Source organism: Pholcus phalangioides, unplaced genomic scaffold (assembly GCF_987345545.1).
Source record: "Pholcus phalangioides strain wild (caught in Gottingen) unplaced genomic scaffold, Ppha-v1.0 ptg000024l_1, whole genome shotgun sequence".
Lineage (NCBI taxonomy): Eukaryota > Metazoa > Arthropoda > Arachnida > Araneae > Pholcidae > Pholcus > Pholcus phalangioides.
In genome coordinates, this window is record NW_028301616.1 from 19855840 (window position 1) to 19876840 (window position 21001).

General features: G+C 39.0%; 1 protein-coding gene across 1 annotated transcript; it reads left to right on the forward strand.

Annotated features, from left to right (window-relative positions):
• The first annotated feature begins 806 nt into the window (after positions 1-806).
• Positions 807-19268, forward strand: LOC149068934 (major facilitator superfamily domain-containing protein 6-like). The gene is made up of 5 exons (XM_089250840.1): positions 807-1144; positions 2291-2361; positions 7720-9240; positions 17887-18132; positions 18287-19268. The coding sequence occupies exons 2-5, from the start codon at positions 2295-2297 to the stop codon at positions 18436-18438; spliced, it is 1986 nt and encodes a 661-aa protein (XP_089106966.1). The 5' UTR covers positions 807-1144; positions 2291-2294; the 3' UTR covers positions 18439-19268.
• The last annotated feature ends 1733 nt before the right edge of the window (positions 19269-21001 follow it).

Below are 21001 nucleotides of genomic sequence, written 5' to 3' on the forward strand. Positions count from 1 at the left end.
AATTGCATATCATAGTGACAGTGATGGTAACTCGTGGGAAATTTCTTAGCATTTGTGGGGAATTTCGAGAGTTCATCAAACAAAAGAGTTTTTGCAAAAAATAAAGGAATTAATGCTTTTCTATTGTAAAATACTTTATTATGTGTTTTGCCGCTAGATGGCAGCACACTTTTCCTGAATGCTTGGGAAAAATTTAGTCAAAGGGGAAATTTTTGAGGGAAATATCGATGGAAGAGGTTACCATCACTACGTAGTGGATTGTCTGCCGCAGAACTTCCTCCCAACCGTTCGTTTCAAGTTCAACTACTGTATATTCATATTCGGCACAAAAAAAAAAATTGCTGAGAAGATCGGCTGAAAACAAAAAAAACATCGCGGTGCATAAAATTTATGCCAGTATCATGCCATGCAGACTATTGTTCGTTTAAATGTTATCACTTGCTACGCGGGTTTAAACCAACTACCAATTTTACTTCAAAAATTCTAACACGTGGAGAAAATCAGGCGTGCAGTAGAGCAATACGTTTCTTTCCATTTGTTAATCAGTGCATAAGAATGTGTAGCCATCGGAAATAAGGGTCAATTTTAAAGAGGTGTTGAATGTTGGAGTGGTTTATACGGGATGGTGAATATGCATAAGGACGGGGCCATCATCAAAAGGAATTCGTATTGGAAATCGGCCAGCACTGAGGAAATAAACAGATAAATGAGAGAGAGAGAGAGAGACTGCAAGCCTTCTCTTTGGGCCTTTGTACCCTGTTGCAGCCGTTTTTAATCTTATCGGTTTTTTGGTTTTTTTTCCTACCAGATCTAAAATACGATTCGTTTGGTCAAAATGGTCCGGTTTTTATCGACGACGCGCGAGGCCGTGCCGCCGACTGACCTCAGCTTATGAAAGAAACACAGAGAACGAGAGACCTATGATGCAATCGATCATTTAGATCTCAATGATGTAGATATAACTCCCAGAGAGGAAGAAGAAGAAGAAAAAAAGAGCGAATCCGTATTTTGTGTTGATTTCTTTTGCTAGCCATTTAACACACACCCCAGTCATCGGGATATACGCTGTTGGGAAATCTTTTGAAAAACTAGTGATCTCTTTTTTTTCTTGTTATACATCCACTGAGGATTACTATACGTCAAGGTAAGGCATACAATAAGATACAGTTTCATGCCGGTATTGCGATTGGAGCAGATTGAGCCAGAGATAGTGTGTCAATAAATGACAACCGATGGTATAAGTCAGTAATGGGAAGAATTGTTTGAGTTCGTACCAGATCATTGCAGTGAGACCAGTGCCGTCTTAACGCACGGGTCCACCCGGACCGTTCCCGGGGGCCTCAAGACGAGAGGAGGCCTCAGAAAAATGAGAGGCAGTTGAATTTTTCGAGAATTTTCCAAATAGAGCCTCAGAAAAATCACTTGGCCCTGGGTAAGACGCAGGCAGGTAACCGGCATTCGTGCATTTACTGTAACATGTACGATAATTAAGCATCCCTTAGGGGTCAACTCAAGGGATGTGTTCCTTTGGAGCCAATTTTTTTATGTACTGAACTTTTCCCATATACGTTAGTTCACAATTTTTTAAAGGTTACTTCTCTAAAGAGTCAGTTTTCTGAGAAAGAGAGGGCAGCCCTTTTAGACAGGTTTTACTGTGGGCATTTATATAAAGTAAAAACTCTCAAAGACGGCCTACGTCTTGACCTACTCTCTTTGTTTGCTCTTCCGACAGCTGGCCTTATGAAGTGGATCAGGAAAAAAAGTTTCTTTTAGAGTGATGGTCCTTCTATATTAGCTTAATACAGTATAGTAGTGGATTTTTAACAGCATAGTAATGCGTCTCGAACGATGATGCTCAAACCAGTTGATGTTCATTCAGTCGCCTTCTAAACAGAGCCGTCTAAAGAGCATCATGGGGCCCACCTGGACAACTGATTTTTTTTGTGGCACTACCTGGCCCAAATTCTCAAAAACTTCAACGTGATCTCATTTTTTCGAGGCCCTCTCTCTTTTCTTAAGGCCCCGGGGCGTGCCCTGGTGGGCTGATACATTAGGACAGCACTGATCCTAAATGTTATTTTAGGAGCTACATGAATTCGTCTTTTGGGCTATACGGTGAGACTGAGACATCGATCAGACGTTTCACCTGTGATTGTGGTTGACGCAGTAGATGACATATGATTTATGCGTTGTCGTTACGGCCTAGAACTTTCACAAGCTTTCATGAGACATGAAAGCTTGTGGAAGTTCATATTAAGTTACTACATTGTTGTTTTATTTTTGTTTCAAGGAAAATGAAATGTCCAACAATCAACAGAACTCTTTTGCCTTTGAAAATAGTGCTCTTCTGCTGGTATGGAGGTCAGTAGTGAAAATATTTTTCATTTATTCTTCAATTAATATTTATCATCATCGTTAACCTCATTTGAGAGTTTCCTAATCTGATAAACCCAATCTCAGAACGTAGAAAAGTTTAAATGAATTACGACTTTTTACGGCTCCCCTCAGACGGAGATACTCAAATCAATCTCGAGTATCCCGAATACCAAGAGACTGGTCGACCGAATGACTCGAGTTGCCTGTTCTCCCTCACACGACGCTGCTATAAACATTTTGAAACCCAAGAGACCGGGGAAAAATGATGCGATTTTAAGTTCCCTATTATCTTCACATGGTCACGGAAATATTTGTCAATACACTACGTGGTGAGAGCACAGATGAGTCATTTATTTAAAACTTGATTATTTATTAGCGTATATATACAAAAAACAAACTCAAGACGGGAAGACCAAAGAGAGGTGAACGATCAACTACTATGCAGAAATAATCAATTTCATGCAAAAAAAAAAGTATGAGAGAGGGTGCAACACCCATGTGTGAGAAAGCGTACTACAAATATAAAGAAATATTTCAGAGTCGCGATACCTGAGTAGCGTGAAGATTAGTATGCGAAGTCATCAGTCAACTGGTCGCGCAGGTATTCTTGTCTCCCACCCAATACTCCGATATCTTCGTCACAGTGGGGTGCCATAGGATACCCAGTCTTCTGGTATCTAGGAAGCAAGTAGGCCTATTCTCGTGTGAGGGGGGGCCTAAAATTTTTTTTTGAATTTGTGCGCTTTTCCCACTCAAGTACGTCACTCAACGACCCATGTTGGCGTGGTGCTCTGCGATTTTCAAACTCAAATTATCTTGACAAATATTGCACTTGGAAACAATCTTTTTTGGTTTGGCTAAGCAGAGACAGGGCAGCAACTTTTTAATTAGAAGTCAGAGGACTCGGTACATATACGGCCCCCATTAAAGTAAATTATTTTTATATTTATATTATACCATTCACTATGACTATTAACTATTAGATAATTTACTGTGCCCTTAGTGAATAAATGGTGTTTATGATGAAAGTATGTTTATATTAAAGTATAACCAAAGGAAAAGTTAAGAGGGGGGGATGTATAAGGACTTGCGCCCCGTATATATAAAACTGCTTTTCTATCTGTATGTTCTCAATACCGCACAAATCTACAATTTTAGACCGATCTGTGCAAAATTTTGAATATATACAGTTGAGTACGCTTGTTACATATCCCCCGTTCGTGATTCAAGGAGTGTATATTATGAGCAAGGTCTAGAAATTAGCTTATACAGCAGTTACTGTATATATGTATAAAAAGCATTTATTATTATTATTATTATTATATTGAAAAACAATACACACAAATACAATCACATACAGTACAAGGAAGAAAAATACAGAAGAAACACAATGCAACAAAAATAATACATACAATGTACAGCTCTTTAGGGCCCCATTCCGTATGTCCCAAAGCTTAATAAAATTTCTTTTGAATACAATAAGCAACAACAACAACTCTGTAGATATATTTCAGATTTTTAAGAAATTAGTGCAAATTTTTTCTTGTGGGTGCCTCTATACAGTAAAACCTGTCTTAACGGAATCGCAAGGGATCGAGATAATTTTTCCGTTGAACACAGGTTTCCGCTTAATAGAGGTTCAATTGACAAAATGTGCAAAATTACGTAACTGTCTCATATTTAATTGAAATACAGTATAATTAAAGCAAATCAGTTGAAAATAAACTAATTAATTTAATGTAATGTACATTATTTACTCTATAATTACCAAATATTTAGGTTTTCATAGCATCTCTGTATGAAACTTCACCCCCACAATGTTCTTGATCTGAAATAACTACACTTACGTTCTTTTTGACTTTCTCCGAAATTTTCAATGAGGGTGTCAATACCTGTCGTGTCAGGTTCAATTTGTACATTGTCGTCTATGTTTATGTAATTGGGGTGTGGGGGACAGCAACATGATTTCGCTGTCCCGACCACTGCAAAAAATTCGATGATTTTCCCACATAAAATTTTCCATCTCCTAAATGTTGCTGCCCGAGCAATTCCCCCCCCCCCCCTCTGATTTCGGCCTTGCTCAGCACTTGCGATCACGGAAAGCAGCTTGCGTATAATATTTTAGGCCTTGTATATCATTTGGAAATCTAACCATTACACTTTTTTCTTTCAAAACGAGCACAACTCAGGTCTATCACCATCTATGGGCGATTTACTACCTCGTGAATTGTGCCGGAAGTGTAACTGTGTGTATACCTAACAAATCTGAATGCGTATGTAGTGCTGTGTTTGATTTTTCAATCGAATGATCGGCTCGCATTCGCACCTTGAAGTTGGGAGCCACAGAAAACCAACTTCAGCCGACTACCACTGTGGTGATGGTGGGGTCCATTACACTGATTACTCCAGTAGAAAAGCCTGCTTTACCGAAAAAAATTTTGTTACAATTTCACACACACAGAAAACAACTTCTTCACTACATGTGGCTTTTCAAAAACCGCAGCATCAAATACGGTAACGGTTTTTACAAATGTAAGGATTGGTGAAGTAGAACTCGCATTGTGTTGTGGCAAGCGGTCATCGCATTAAAAATTTCGACAGATCACAATCAAGCTACTAAGATCACTATCACAATCAAGCACTAATATTTTGTGTGATCCTTTGGTCAATTGGTAGCGAAACAATCGAAGTGTTTGTGTGAAATTTTCCGTTAAAGGATAAAATTTACTTTTCCGTTAGTAGACAGGCTCAGTTTAATGCAGGTTTTTTAGTGCGTTTCGGCATTGAAATCATGGGACCACGATTTATTCCGTTAATGACAGGTTTCCGCATAATATAGGTTCCGTTCAGTGGCGTAGCCAAGTTTTGGTCCGTGGGGGAGCAAAATTGTGAAAGGCGCCATTTTTTTTTTTCGTGCTTAAGACGCAAACTTAAAATTATGCATTAGTGGAAAGAACTTTATAAATTTCCCAATTTAAAAAAAAAAACAAATTTATTTTGTTTTCAGTTGATGTTATTTTTCAAGTTAAATTAATTACCTTTCAATTGATTAATGTACTTTAATTTTTTAATTAATTTCAAATTCCATTTTATGTTTTGTGTACTTAAACAAATGCAAACACCAAAAACAACTGGGAAGTCACCCTAACAGGTAGTTGGAAAAAATTTATATTAAAATATAAAAAAAAATGATGGGGGAAAATAAAATATAAAAAGGAAAAAAATACAGTCAAACCTCGTTAGTGTGTCACCCGGTTAACACATCACTCCGCTTACCAGGTCACTTTTTGGAAGTCCCAATTGTCCTCAGGCAGGAATTGGCACAGCTATGAGTTACTCCGTTTAACGAGTCACTCCGCTTACTAAGTCATATTTTTGCTCTCCCCAGAGTGACTCATTAACGAGGTTTGACCGTATATATTTTTCTCTCTCTAAAATTATTCCAAGATATGAAAGTACAGAGAAATCTTCATGCTTCCATTTAATCGCTTTTATCATGTTACACTCTTTTCGTAAGCACGTGTATCACATGTACACTACTTCTACTTAATCGTGCATGTACTTCCAAGAATTATGGAAGATAGCAAGACAGATTTATGGAATTTCTAACAAATTAATGATGGGATGAAAGCCTCCTAGTAGTAGTATCTAGGAGGCTTTGCTTGGATGCATAGGAGGGGTCTCATCATAGCTCTTCCTTGGAGTAGGGCTTCTCCCCCCCCCCAGGCTGGCCCCCAAACCAGACTTTGCACGGGCCCTTCTGTAGTGAATTTATAGAATGAAATAATAAAAAATGACGATAATTGTCCCAAGCCTCATGGCTGGAGCCCTGTCAGCCTCTACCCTTGTGTTGGCCATGATTTAATTTTTTTTTTCCAGATGTGCATTCGCTTTTATTTCGCCTGCACAGACCAGTTGTTTCTCTGCGCAGAGAATTTTATATCTCGTATCTGCGGAAAATGCCGAAAATAAAATGTTACCTTTTACATTAAATATAGGAAATATAGGAATATATATATATATATATATATAATTTATTTATTACATATTACTATCACCTATCAAATAAAAAATAGAATTTTTGTGATTGAAATTGTCGACTGGTTTTTTGATTGATGTGCCGCATTTAAAAACTAAATGTAGTGTGATATTGACAAATATTTTTGAGCAATAATATCAATGGAATTGTCAAGTTTGCAACGAAGAATATAGACCAGACTAGTTCGATTCTGGTTTACCTATCTTTAGATTGTAATTATAAAAATTTCTGCGTATCTTACTAACGTTAGTTTACCGCACACAAAACAACAACTGTTAAAATTTTTAAGCAAACTTGAGACAATTCAATTGATATTATTGCTCAAAAAATATTTATCGATATCATATTATATTGACTTTTTTCTATGCAAAGCATTGGTCAAAAACCGACGTCAATTTCAATCGAAGAATCGCAACAGTTTTATATTTTACTTGATAGGTGACAGCAGTAGTTCCAGTTCAGTGATGTTTCTTACATACAATTTATATATGCAGGGTGATTATTTAATTCCCTTTGCCACATTTCACTGGTGAACCGTTTATTCCAGGAGCATACTTCCAATTAGAAAAAGTATCCAAATAACGTGTTGAACTCATACGTCATTGATGTTGCAAGGGGTTGTATAGCTATCAAAATAAAAAAATAACTTTTTATATGGGCACACTGTCCTCGAAAAACCAATTAGAAAGTTGTTACCCTGTCTCTCCTGAGGACAACAATAATCGTAGAGGTATTTTTGAATTCAAAATTCGGAGGAAAGTTGGGTAAAAACAGAATAAAAACTAATGAACAGCGCTTCTTTCCTCTCATTTATGCTGTTCTTTCAATCTACTGATTTTTTTTTTTTTTTTTAACGACATTATCTCGTTAAAATTCAAGAACAGAATTGCGAGTATTAGTAACAAGGAAGTTTTCTTCTCTGAAAGCTCCGGATACCGGGATTTTTCAGGGTTCCATGGCATTTGACCATGCGGAACCCCCAAAAAAACTGTCATCATGGAACCCCAGTTGGAAACCAATGTTCTTGGATCAACGGTTCGCCAGTTATTATAGTCTTTGAACCTCTGTTGAAGACACGAATGCCGATACGGGTGACAATAGAGATTTCTGTCCATATCAACATACCGTTACAATCGAGAATCATCAGTTTGTTGCTTAAAGTTTTGAGCATGCATAATGAAATAATGAATGCATAATGAATGAATAAATAAATAATGCATAATGAGTGCATAATGAAATCCTTATGGTATAGAAATATTTACCTGTGCTTATAGTAGCCCCTACATTGTGTTTTTCTTTTATAGCTTCTTCGTCTTTGATTCCGTACATGACGATCCACATGAAAGAGCTCGGAATAACAGTAGCCGAAACGGCCACCATATATACTCTACTGCCCGTAACTCAGCTCCTCTGCACACCTCTGGCCGGGATGATAGCCGATAAGCTCGGCCGGTACAAGGACGTCTTAATGTTATCCGTGCTCAGCTCGGTTGCGTTCGCGACGGCCATACTCTTCGTCCCCCCCGTGCCCGGACCGAGAGTCGAGCACCCCGACATACATCTGCACTGCGGACCCGTCATTCTGCCCCACGCCGTTGTCGAGAAGTGCTGGGGTGGACCGTGCGACGTCTTCCACGTCCACAAGAGCAACCCGGTCGAGATTTCGTCGTGCAACACTTATTGTCCCGGACGCAATGAAGGCGAGGAGATGGTCGACATCCGGCAGTTGTGTTCGAGGAACGGTTCGTCAGAGGACTGTTACTTCGAGAACGGCCACCGTTCCCTCGAGAGCAGCAATTACTCTCTGTGGATCCATTTGGGGACACCTTTCCCGGATAAATCCAGCTGTATTTATCCTCTCCTTCGTGCAGCACCTTTAGAGGAGGAATACTTCGATTCGGATCCCCCTCCGACTCGTGATTTGATTCCTATCGCATCGACTTGCCCCTTGGTGATACACGAAAGTAGAAACTGCTCGTTGAAGTGTACCTTCAGGCAACTGCCAGACGATGAGAATGGTACGTACCCGCACATCAATCGTTGCGTGCGCACCACGGGTAACTGGGTGCTGACCTTCTGGCTGTACTTTGTGCTCCGCATCCTGTTCAACGTGTTTTCGTCCATCTGTCTGACTTTGCTTGATGCCACGGCACTGGCGATGGTGGAGGCTCACGGTGGCCATTATGGAAGGCAACGCTTCTGGGCGATCTTGGCGCAAGCTGTGTTTTCTCCAGTCACCGGGTTCCTCGTAGATCTGCTCAGTCAACACAGAGGGTACATGGACTACTCGCCGGCCTTCCACTTTTACAACGTGCTGGCAGTCGGCACCGCCATCGCTGTCTGGGTGATGAGCGTCGACGTTCCTCCACCGGCGGAGAACGTATTGAAGAACTTCCGCAAGCTGCTGAAAGTGCCTCCCGTCATCGTCCTCATGTTGGTCATATTCTGGCTCGGCGCGATGTGGGGGTTCGTCGAGTCTTTCCTCTTCTGGTACCTGATGGACATGGGAAGCCCAAACTTTCTGCTTGGATTGACCTTGACGACTGGTGCAATCGTCGGACTGCCATTCCTCCACGAGTCCGATTGGTTCGTGCGGAAGATCGGCCAGGTCAATTTGTTGCTACTGGCCCTGTTCTTTTACTTCATTAGGTTCTTCGGGTACTCTTATATACACGACCCTTGGTGGTGCATACCGTTCGAGGCGATGGAGGCCTTCACTTACCATCTGATGTGGGTAGCGGCAGCTACTTACAGTGCTGAGTTATCGCCTCACGGACTCCTGGCTACTATACAAGGCTGCATCGGCGGGCTCCATTACGGAGTAGGTGAGTAAAAGCTTTCAAACTTATATTTTTTGTTCACGATCTATTTCAAAGGCGTATCAGGCGTATAGCGTTATGCTTGTTACATGGAACAAAGAACTGGAAAACTTTCGGAAAAGGAAAATATCCTGCCCATCGTCATTCCTCTCTCTTATTCAGAGAAGCCATAATTAAAAAACAAAACGTATGACAATGGCCCAGAGACCTCTTGCATGCAATGCAAGGGTCCACACGGGCACGGGACAGGCCTCAAGAGAAGAGAAGCCTCACAAAGATGAGATTTGGTTGAAATTTTCTAGAATTTACCCGGTAGGGCCTCAAAAAAGCCACTTGGCCCGGGACCATAGGCGGTGATAGACTTGGAAGTCTGGGGGGGGCGCACGATGATGATGATGATGATGTCAATTCATATATACATATATACATTAGATCAGTCGACTCCACCTTTGACGCTGGGGGTATTCCCCCCCTCCCCTCATCTCCGCCCATGCCCCATGATGCTCTTAAGACGGCCTTGCTTGCAAGCCAGTCAAAGGACTTCAACGTCCTTCTCTTCACCAGTAAACCCCCCATTAAGAGCCAAACACAATCAGTAACCAGAGTGGGTAAATTATTCAAAGGCAAGGCAGCTTTAGGCCTCCACAGCACTACTTCACCAAACACCAACTCTGGCCATATCGCTATATTGTAATTTAGTGCCATTAATGAGATGGGTTGGAAGTCAACTTTCACGGTGGTAGACAAGCATCCTACCACCACGCCACTCGGGCGCTCGAGGCCCCCCCACATTAAGCAAAATATCTGCTTGCTGGGGGGTTATATTTGGTGTTTATAGTAAAAGCAATGCCAATACGCAATCCATTGTATATTGAATGTTTCGCATTTAAGTCATACAATAAATACTACTAAATCACACATGCACCTCGTCCATATTTCTCTGCGGAACTTCTGACGAATTGGTACACGTTGGAATGTGCGTGAACATTTTGTGAACCTAAGGTGAATTTTGTTTCTGTGTTATGCTTGCTATGTGTAGTGCTTTCTTTCCTTTCATACCGAGCACAACTCAGGTCTCTCGCCATGGGCAATTTACTACCTAATGAGTTGTGCCGGAAGTGGAAAGGCGCGTATACACTAGCACGCAGATCTTGCAACGCACGACCCTGCAGTAGTTCTAATCCGCTCGTGGGTACACTAACTTCCTTTGTCTTCCTTTCTTTTCTTGGTGTTCGTTGAAAAAAACCGATTCCAGGTAAGTCCAGTTTTTTGAAGCAGTTCAAGAATCGTTCTCAACACCGTACAAATTAGTGAACAACCGATTGCGGATGCTTTCATTGCAATACTTTCATCCGCGCGCTAATGTATACGCGCCTTCTAACAGTCTAAGCGCGTATCTAGTGTTATATCTGATTTCTTTAGTACTGCCATCTGTATCAGATTGAATATGTGTACCATTTGTAGGCCTGATGACGTCTGACGAGACTTTTTAAGACCCTTTACACACGGAGCGGACGCGAGTCCGGATCCGCATGCCTTTTCACACGAGCACATATTTGCTGGCGTTTCAGTGCCGGCGTTTCGCCCGAATCTTTAGATTGATTTTGTTTTCACCCAGTGAACGCTGTACGTGGATAGCGCGTTGTTTTTATATATTATTTAATATTTTTTACGTTTTATTTTATTATTTAAGAATAAAATTGTGCAGTATGGGCAAAAGGAATGTTCTACCTGTACTAATAATATTCTTAGAATATTTTAATTTAAATTGCGGCAGGCATTATATACACATGCTAATGTTTTTCACTAAAATGCTTTTCTTTTAAAACCAAGTTTTTTTAGATAAGAAACATTTTTTTCAAACATCACTCATTCAAATGTCTCGAAACTCTGTGTCTCTCAACTCTATGGTGTTAGATACCGTAAACTGGGGTGACTTTGTTCCAAGGTTCTGACTATGTACCATTCACGGATTTCAGGACGCAAGCGCTTCCTGGGAGTGTATGGATGAACAATCGGTTTCAAAATTTTTCATGCCGATTCAGGAGATGTAGGTGACGCACCGATAGTATTTATTGCATCATCTGTTGTCTAGAGAATTTTTTAGGTTATATTGTGATTTACACGAAATTTTTCAAGCGCGTGTAAACCCCCTCCGGTTGCAGACAGTGTGTGTTTCGTGGAAACTTGGTAATTTTATATTTCTATGTTTAAGTTACTTACGATAAGAAATACTTATTTGAATTGTAAAAATACTGCATTTTTTGGCAGAAATATCACGCATAAACAAAAAAATGGGGATTCAGGTGGTGGCTTTGTGCCAGGTGGTGTTTTTTTCAGAGTTTTTGCCCTTTTTTCACTAGTTTGTTATTGTTCCAGCAATGGTTCGCAAGTACGTGTGGAAGCTGGGTAGTCGACCCTACCGTAATTACTCAAATAAAACACTTGGAGAGGCCTTTGGCCCACAGATGCTCACCATTTTTCATCATATTGGGGAAGCGTGTGTAAGGGCCATGAAGAAAGTTGGCAAATCTGACTCATGGCCTGACTCAACCGATAAAATTTGGTATCCGAGGTGCCGAATCATAATGCAAATCAAGAAACCTTGACCAATTGATAGGGACAGCAAGTATGTAGTGGATTCGAAGAAATTAATGTTATATTTACAGGGTGTTATTTTTTAAGAAAAGCCTTAGATTTTCGAGTTTTAAGTCTTCTTTATTTTTGTTACTGTTTCAGCAAATTAGTGATTCCAAAAAAAAAGTAAAAATAAATGCTTTCTTTACTTAAAAATGTCAATAAACTGATTTTTTTAGGTTTCAGAGATTATTTTATTTAAAAATTCAAAAATGACCTAATTTTGGGCAGAAATAATTTTTTCAAAGGGTTCCAAGTAAAGTTAACAACCGGAATTCAATAAAAATAGGTGTGACAGGCGAGAAAAGTGTGGCACATAGTCGCTACCCCCAGGGGGGGGGGTGTGAATATATGCCACCCACATGAAAAAAAATTCGCTGTCCTTTCCTTGTCATCATAATTTTTTTTTTTTAAACCAGAAGTCGAAAGCTGAGAGATGTAAGGCTTCCTTTAGTAAAATCCCCAGCAGCCTAGGCAAAGCATAAAGGAAGATATCAAGGAAAAACCTCAAAAAGAGTGGCACAAAGTCACCCCAGTTTACGGTACTTTAACACAAGCTTTTATGATTTTATATAATTGATGGTTATTTTTTTTTATTCTGAATTTTAACTTTAAAAACATGCAACTTTTTTCAAAAATCACCAAAATTGATCCATATTTTGCGCCATAAAATGTTTTTAAATAACTTTAATAAAATAAATCCTCGTGTTAACAACGTAGGCAGTTAAAGTTACTGTATCTCCTTAAACGGAGGGATAGACGTACGTTCTATTGATGAACAGGGACCTTCATGTGGTGTTTTTAAGGGTATTTACGGCAAATAATTAAAAAAGTTCCATGCAAAATCACCTTTAAAAGTAGCCAATGATCCGGGTGAATTCCACCCGTACCCGCGCGCGTCGTGTGTATAACTCCATATAACGTAATACAATGTTTGCGGAACTACATTAGATCTTCGATAGAGAGATCTAGACTGTGAAATGGCCAGTGTTCGAAGTCTGGCGATGTGGCTGGTCACTTCTCCAGGCGTCAGAAGTGTTTCAAACATGCGTGACTGCTAAACTTGAGCTTCACTCAGGAAATTTTTATTTTTGAATCGATTCTGGAGGTACTCGGTCTAACGACACAAATTAACACGAGTACTCAAGCACCCCCCGCGCGTCTTCAACCACAACATGTACTGTACTACTTCAATTAAATTACGGAAAAACAAAGATACTAGACATCTGAAATTCCATTTATTGCAATACAAAATGTCAGTAACATAATATTTCCAAGTTCATTTTGTAGACCTGCGTATGATAGCTGTAAAAATAATTCTCAGGCTGGGATTACATTATAGAAGTGCTATATAAATGATCTTTTATAAAACTTTTATAGTGTATTCATCAAGATAGAACAAAACAAAATAAATTTGAATTCTTGGCGTGAAGAAAAAAAAATTGTTTTCGTGAGAAAATTTCCCCAACTTTTCCTATCAAATTTTCAAAAAATTCCAGGTAGTTCTTTAATCAAAAATTCAATATAAAAAATTATTTTATTTATTTATTTAGACAAGACAAAATCAAAACATACAAGACAGAAAGACAAAAAGAAAACTACAAAACAAACACTATTTGACCAAAAGGGATGTAATCCTTCCATGGGTCATAAACAGTAACACTTTATATCATTTTTGTAAATAGTATAGTAATTACAAAATTAATTATATTAATTAATTATCATTATCACATACCATCTCATTATCGTACCTTATTAATTATTACATTTTTTGTACACGCATTTATGCGTTTCAAATGCTCTTGATGAAAAAATTGAACACGATCAAGGAAGGCAAGATTTCCCTTTTCTGCAATGTCACTATCTGAAAACATTACCTTAAAAATTTCTTCAACATCCTTGAATTATTATAAGATGAGTGTATTTCACCACATCACTGATTTCACCACCCACAAGATTTAAGCCTTCACTTTAGTTTTATTTAACATAATTTGTCAAAGATGTAGTTGGTTTCACTGTAACAACAATTCTTTGCAGTTGGCTTACAATTATTGATTGTGAAATATTTATCTCATTGATTTATAAGTTTTTTCTTTCACTAATTCGGATATTATTAACCTAAAAAATTCTAAAATTATTTCTTTCAATAATTCTGAATTCTCATCTCTGGAATTACAGTCAAACCTCGTTAATGAGTCACTCTTGGGAGAGCGAAAATATGACTTAGTAAGCGGAGTGACTCGTTAAACGGAGTAGGCCATAGCTGTGCCAATTCCTGCCCGAGGACAATTGGGACTTCCAAAAAGTGACCCGTTAAGCGGAGTGACGTGTTAACCAGGTGACCCACTAACGAGGTTTGACTGTATTTCTTTCATTAATTTTGAATTTTAATCGATACGCTCTGGAATTATTTCTTAAATAAATTATAGAATTATTTTTTTCGTAAAAATTCCGAAATTAAAGAGTATTTCTTTCATAAATTCCGGAATTATCTTTTTCATTGATTCCGGAATTATCTTTTTCATTGATTCCGAAATTATTTCTTTAATTAATTCTCTGGAATAAATCATTTTTCAATGTTTTCAACCATTTTCTGAAAATGATCGGCGGGCTACGACAAAAGTCGCCAACGGCTACACGTTGAAGATCCCTGGTATAACGAAAAAGCTAATACAGTATAACGGTTTGTTTGTTTGTCAAATCTTTTTTACTCTTAAAAACAACAGTTTTTCTCTCCTCGTCATTTCTGATCACCTTATAACAGTAATTACTCGGAAGATGCGTCAGTGAGATTAATGTGATTTGGCCCTGAGAAGAGCGTTTCGTTGAATCAATAATATTAAGCGTAAGATTAAAATTTAAAGGAAAAAAACGTGAAAAATATATAGAGAATGGCGCATATATAGCGTGAAAAGAGAAACTAGTTAAGCAAAGAGGAAACTAGCCAAGGAAAGAGGAAAATAAGCCAAGCAAAGAGGAAACCAGCCAAGGAAAGAGGAAACCAGCCAAGGAAAGAGGAAAATAAGCCGAGCAAAGAGGAAACCAGCCAAGGAAAGAGGAAAATATGCCAAGCAAAGAGGAAACTAGCCAAGCAATAGGAAAGTAGCCAAGTAGCCAGTACTCCGGCAACCTTCGTTTCGACCGATCAGGGCGCAGAACCAGAATCAAAAGTTTAATGCTCGTGATTAACTCTATTTCGAGAGATTAGCGAGTGGGCGCAGAATCTGGACTCTCGAACATTTTGTCTGTAGATGTGGTGAACTTGCGTTCGATCCCGAGTCCTCGCAATGTGAGTCTGTCAGTGTGGCCACTCGTCTTCCAACATTACACGTCACTCATAGTTTCAAAAATACGTGGAAGATGGCAGCACTATACAAGCATTACACAGAAACAAGCTTCACGTTAGGTTCACAACACGGACACGCGTATCCCAACACGTACCAACTCGTTAAAAGTTCCGCAGAGGAATATGAACGAGATACATGTGTGGTAGTAGTAGTAGTAGTATTATAACTCCACCACCACAGCGGCATGCAATACAGTATACCTCGTATACTTTAGGATAGTGTTGTTGGGCCTTTTTTTCTTGCGGTTTTACCGGCGGATCAATGAAATTAAGTAAACAATTTCATGGACCGGCATGTATGAGAATCAATGGAAAAAAAACTAATAGAAGGAAAAAATTCATATTATATTAATATTATATCAAATTTATTTTGTATATATTTAATTATAAAATTTATAATTGAATATATACAAAAAATATAAACAATAAATTTAAAATAAATTGATGAATTAATGCATTATACATGTACAACTATTATACATGTGAGAAACATCGAGATGGAATTCCTGCTTCCACCTATCGGAAAAAAAAACTGTCTCTTATAATTCTTAAAATGAAATTTTCTGTTTGTTTTAAACCGATTTGCTGCACAGAAATGAACAATTTGTGGTATAATGCTATAAACTGTTTATTTTTATGCTGCGTACCGGTGTAAAATTCTATGCACCAAAACTTTTGGGGGGTTGGTAGGCCCCAAACCAGCATTTTCACGGGGTCCCCTGCGGTTAATTTACAGTGCGAAAAATCAAAAAGTGGTAAGAGTCGTTCCAGCCCCTGTCAGCCGTGCCCTTGTGGGGGTCATGCCGAGAGGTATGTGTAATATGCATGTATCAACAGTGATCGCAACACACAGGGTCGGGTACCCAGGACGTGGCGCATTGCACATACAGTATAACCCTCATGAGGAAGTTAAAAGTTTTCATTTCCAGGGGTCTTTGTTTTCTTGCTGCTTCTACATTGAAAAATTTGCAATAGTAGAAGCGCAAGATATATCCAGTCTGGGGGCCCCATAAAAATCTGCGAATTGGGTCCTGGCTCCTTGATTGGGCGGCCCTGGATTTTATTCGTTGTTAAAACGAATACAAATTAAAAAATTTTCGTGGCCCTCACGGGGAATGTACGACAAGTCTCCGGATAGGGGGCCCCCATGGAAAAGTTGACAGGCTTCATTTCGGAGGGACTTGGATCGAAAATCTCAATGATGTTTGTTGTTTAACATTTTGAAATTTGCAACATCGGTAACCCGAGATAAAGCCAGTCTGTGGCCCCATTAAAAATCTGCGTATCGGGTCCTGGTTAATTGATTGGGGCCCTGGATTTTATTCGTTGTTAAAATGAATACAAATGAAAAATTTTCGTGGCCCTCACAGAGGGGATGTTTGACAAACCCCCAGGTCGGGGCCCCATGGAGAAGTTGACAGGTTTCATTTAGGGAACCTGGATGAATCTCATTGTTTTTTGTTGTTTAACATTGTAAAATTTGCAACATCGGCAGCCCGAGATAAAGCCAGTCTGGAGCTCCACTAAAATTATGCGAATTCGGTCCCTGGATTTCATTCGCTGTTAAAATGAATGCAAGTGAAAAATTTTCGTGTCCCTCACAGAGGGGATTTCCGACATGCTTCCAGGTCGGTGGCTCCATGTGGTAGTAGACAGGTTTCATTTTGGAGGCCCTGGATGGATGAATCGCATTGTTTTTTTGTTGCATTACACTGTAAAATTTGCAACAGTGGAAGCCCGAGATAAATCCAATCTTGGCTCCGCTAAAATTCTGTTAATTGGTCCCGGGTCCTTGATTGGGAGCCCTGGAATTTATTTGTTGGTAAAATGAATACAAATGAAATTTTTTGGTCTGGAAAATTTAATGTCTGGGGACCCCATGGAGAAGTTTTCTGGGGGTACTTGATGAATCACATCTGCTCCTTTATTATTGCAAAATTCATCAGTAAGCTGGTGCTTTGGTATATCTTTTTTCATAGCACTCTGATGAAGTGGAACGAAATAAACAAGATATGTTGTGAAGAGAGGGGGGGGGGGGGGAGGTTGGCGGTAAATCACAATATTTATTATTTCTCTTCTATAGAAAATTATCGGTATGGGAAAGCGAATAAAATTTGAACTCATTTGTCCAAGGCAACAAAATTTATCATTCTCACACACTCAGAGATATCTTTGACAAACGTATTTCATCCACACATCACTACTCTGAAGTTACCCAAGTAAGTCAAGTAATTCAAAGGAGCTCTTAGCAAAATACGTCGACGGAAATGCAATGTTCGTAATTGAGGATAATGAAATATGAGCCGCGCGCGCGTGCGCGTATAATAGCTTCATCTACAGCACCCCGGTAAACGAATTGAGGTTCAAGGTTCCATTCTTCTCGGTAGGTGGACATCCACTGTTTCTGAAACATACGTAAAAAACACTTCATTAACTTAATTCGATTTCTCTAATGGTTTATGTAATTGACACGGCTGAATAGTTTTTCTTTTCTTTTCTTTACACAAATATAAATTTCAAAAGCATTCTTCTCACCTTGCTAGGGGCTTTGAGAATTTGGCGAAACGTTTCACGGACCGGCACAACCGTGAGGAAAACTGCTTTAGGACATCACGATTATTCATCTATTAAAAATAAAATGCTTATTGTTGGTTTTTTTTTTTTAATAGGTCGTGGTTCGGGTAGCTTCGCTGGTGGTACCATGATGGGGCATTTCGGAGCAAGGCTGGCATTCCGTGTCATGGGAATAGCGTCTGGTGTAATGTTAGTGCTCTATGGGGTTCTGTATTATTCTTGGCTAAGGAATTATGACTTCGGAATCAGGACTGCCAGAACGCCTCCCACCCAAGACATGGAACTTCAGCAAAATCCACCGGCTTCAGTTACCGAAAACTCTGTTCACGAAAATTCTATTAGTAAGTAATTCAATACATCCTCTGCGCTTATTACTGTATTATTTTTATTATATGGGAGATTCATTCACCCTTGATATCTTGATTTGTCATGTAACGTGTACACATGATAGGTCATCACTATCACGATTCATTACAAGAATTTTTACTTCCTTAGCTCCGAGATCAAGGAAACGAGAAGAGGACGAACCTAGCTTAAGCATCGAGAGAGCTGTATCGGACACGAGTTTATCCACTGCCCACCAACAAGTCTGCACCGAGAACGGCATCAAGTCGGTTGATCAAGTTCAAAGTGTCGCGGACCGATGAACGAGAGTGAATAGGACAATGAATTCGGATAGACCGTTATTTATTCGGATGAAGTCCTTGGCCTTCGCTGGCGAAGAAAAGGTTCGAACTAGAAGCCCGAAATTCATTGTCGCTGCACGCAACCTTTAGCATATGTGATCGGTGAGTCCTCAAAATTAAATTATTATTATCAGCTCTTCTAACTGGACACCACCTCGATTACCATTGAAAAACTAACATTCATTACCAACGAAGTGATTGAGGTTTCAATCTCTATGATTCGTCTACGTTCGACGACAGCCGACATGGCAAACTTGTATGATCCTTGGCGAGGTACGGATGAATAAAAGAGACATGCCGCATCAATAGAGCAAGATTGAAACAGTGGATGTCCCCGTGAAGTGTCAAATCTCCCGTTCTATACCTAATGTTATATTGTTGGAAACGTTTCCACAGCACGATATGTACTCATATGGTATGGTATATAATTGCCATATTTCGAAAACTTTTACGTGCCAAAGTTTCTCTTTTTTTTTTCTCATGTAAAAAGAATCCCGGTTCAAGTTTTAATCAATATAATGGCGAAAACAACAAAAGTTCTCCTGTCGCTGTTGAAAGGGCAAAAAAAAAAAGAAAGAAAAGATCGCTTTCTGAAGTATCTGCTGAAATTTCAAGGGCACGACGCTCATTAGCTTACAAGATACGTTCGGAAATAATGGCTGCCGAAGTTTTTGGACTTTTGGCCTAGATGCAACAAATGATATATATATTACACGCATACTTTAATTTCCTCTCTCTTTCTCTAAGTTCACAAAATCTCACTTATTCTGAATAAACTTCCTTCGATCCAATGCGAGGTCACGGTCTCCTTGAAAAGGTTCTTGATGTTAGTTTATTTATTGAGACGTAAGTACATTCGCAAAAGTGAATTCCAGTTCCTAACGACCAGATGAGTGATTGGTAAAATGAAAAATAAACAACCTGTACATGCAATTCAACCAAAAGAATTCACGTATCAATTAATCTGTAATCTTTTGTATATTAAACAAGCAGACACGTTTCAGCATCTCCTTCAATATCGTATTATCTCAATCAGCCTCAAGTATAAGTTTGCACTTCGCTAAAAATGCATTCATTTCATCTTCCAAGTCACTTCTGGATTTTTGTTGCATACACAGTGAAACCTCGCTATACTGATAAATCCCTCTGCAACGATATCATGTTTGAAACTTCTTATAGCAAGGGCGTAGCCAGGGGTGGGGGGGACTTGGGGGTCTGGTCCCCCCCGAAATGTGAGAAAATGACCGAAAAAAGGGAAAAAGATGGCCAAATCCATTGTTCTGTCACTTTGCTCCCCCCCCGAACGAAATTTCTGGCTACGCCCCTGTCTTATAGTCTAATGTTAAAACTCCTCTCGATACAACAATATCCTTTATACGATAAATCTCTCATTGCGATATTTTTGAGGAAATTTAGTAACTGTGTTATATGTTCACCAAAGATATTTTTTTGTATTTCGCTCAAAATCACCTTCACTATGTTCCTCAGCAGTTTTTCTTTCGAGGGTGTTTAATAACATCCGTATTTTACATTATCTACCCTCTGAAAGTGTCAATGAATTGCCGTGAAGCTTCTTTCTGTGTAGCACATAACAGTGCTGTGCGGTAAACTCCTTTACAGTGTGAAACAACTGAATTTCATCAATTAACTCAGCAGTTCTCAACCGGGGGCTCCTTGTACACTTTCCAGGGGCTCCGCGGCCACTCGAGGAAAGTAAAAAAAAAAACCCAGTAAAATTGAAAAAAAATAATTATAGTTTTAAATAGTAAAAATAAATCAGTAACTTTGATGAATAATTAAAAAATTGCCCTACAGGGTTCCGCCATAGAATTTTTTTACTTAAAAGGGCTCCGCGAGTCAAAAAGGTTGAGAACCGCTGAATTAGCTAATCAAGTTGCATTATTTTTGTGTGCATGTGGGGACAAATATTTGTTCTTAGTACCGACATAAAACCAATTCAGAGTAGATGCCAATAGCAGCATAAATTTGGCCGCTATTGAAATGAAAATATGCTCCTCTCAATATAACGATAACCTCTTTACAATATTTTTTCTTAGTCCGTAGCATATCGTTATATCGAGGTTTCACTGTATAACTGTATGCACAATCAATTTTCGTTCAGGTTGCTCGTACAATGAAAACTGTGAAACTACAAATGAAGAGATTATCATTTTTCAAGGATTTAATTGAAAAATTTTTCTAGAAACGCGGAACTTTTTACACCGAAGTTGGAATTTTGAGGGATAAAAATCGCAACTTCAATGCTTCATAAAGTTTATACAACAGCATTTTACACTAACAGTGCATTAGAATTTAGATTTTACTGCATTTTATTCTAGAACTAGATGAATTGCATTCAAGGCCGCAACTAGAAACAAAAATTGACTCATTCACTATGGGCCAGTATACATTTTGGCAACCCCTCCCCGTTATTTTGAACAAGAAAAGCGTGAATTCAGCACTCTTTTCTGGTCCAGCTTTGGTTACGGCCCTCCCTGGATGCGTATGATTATAAACAGCTCCT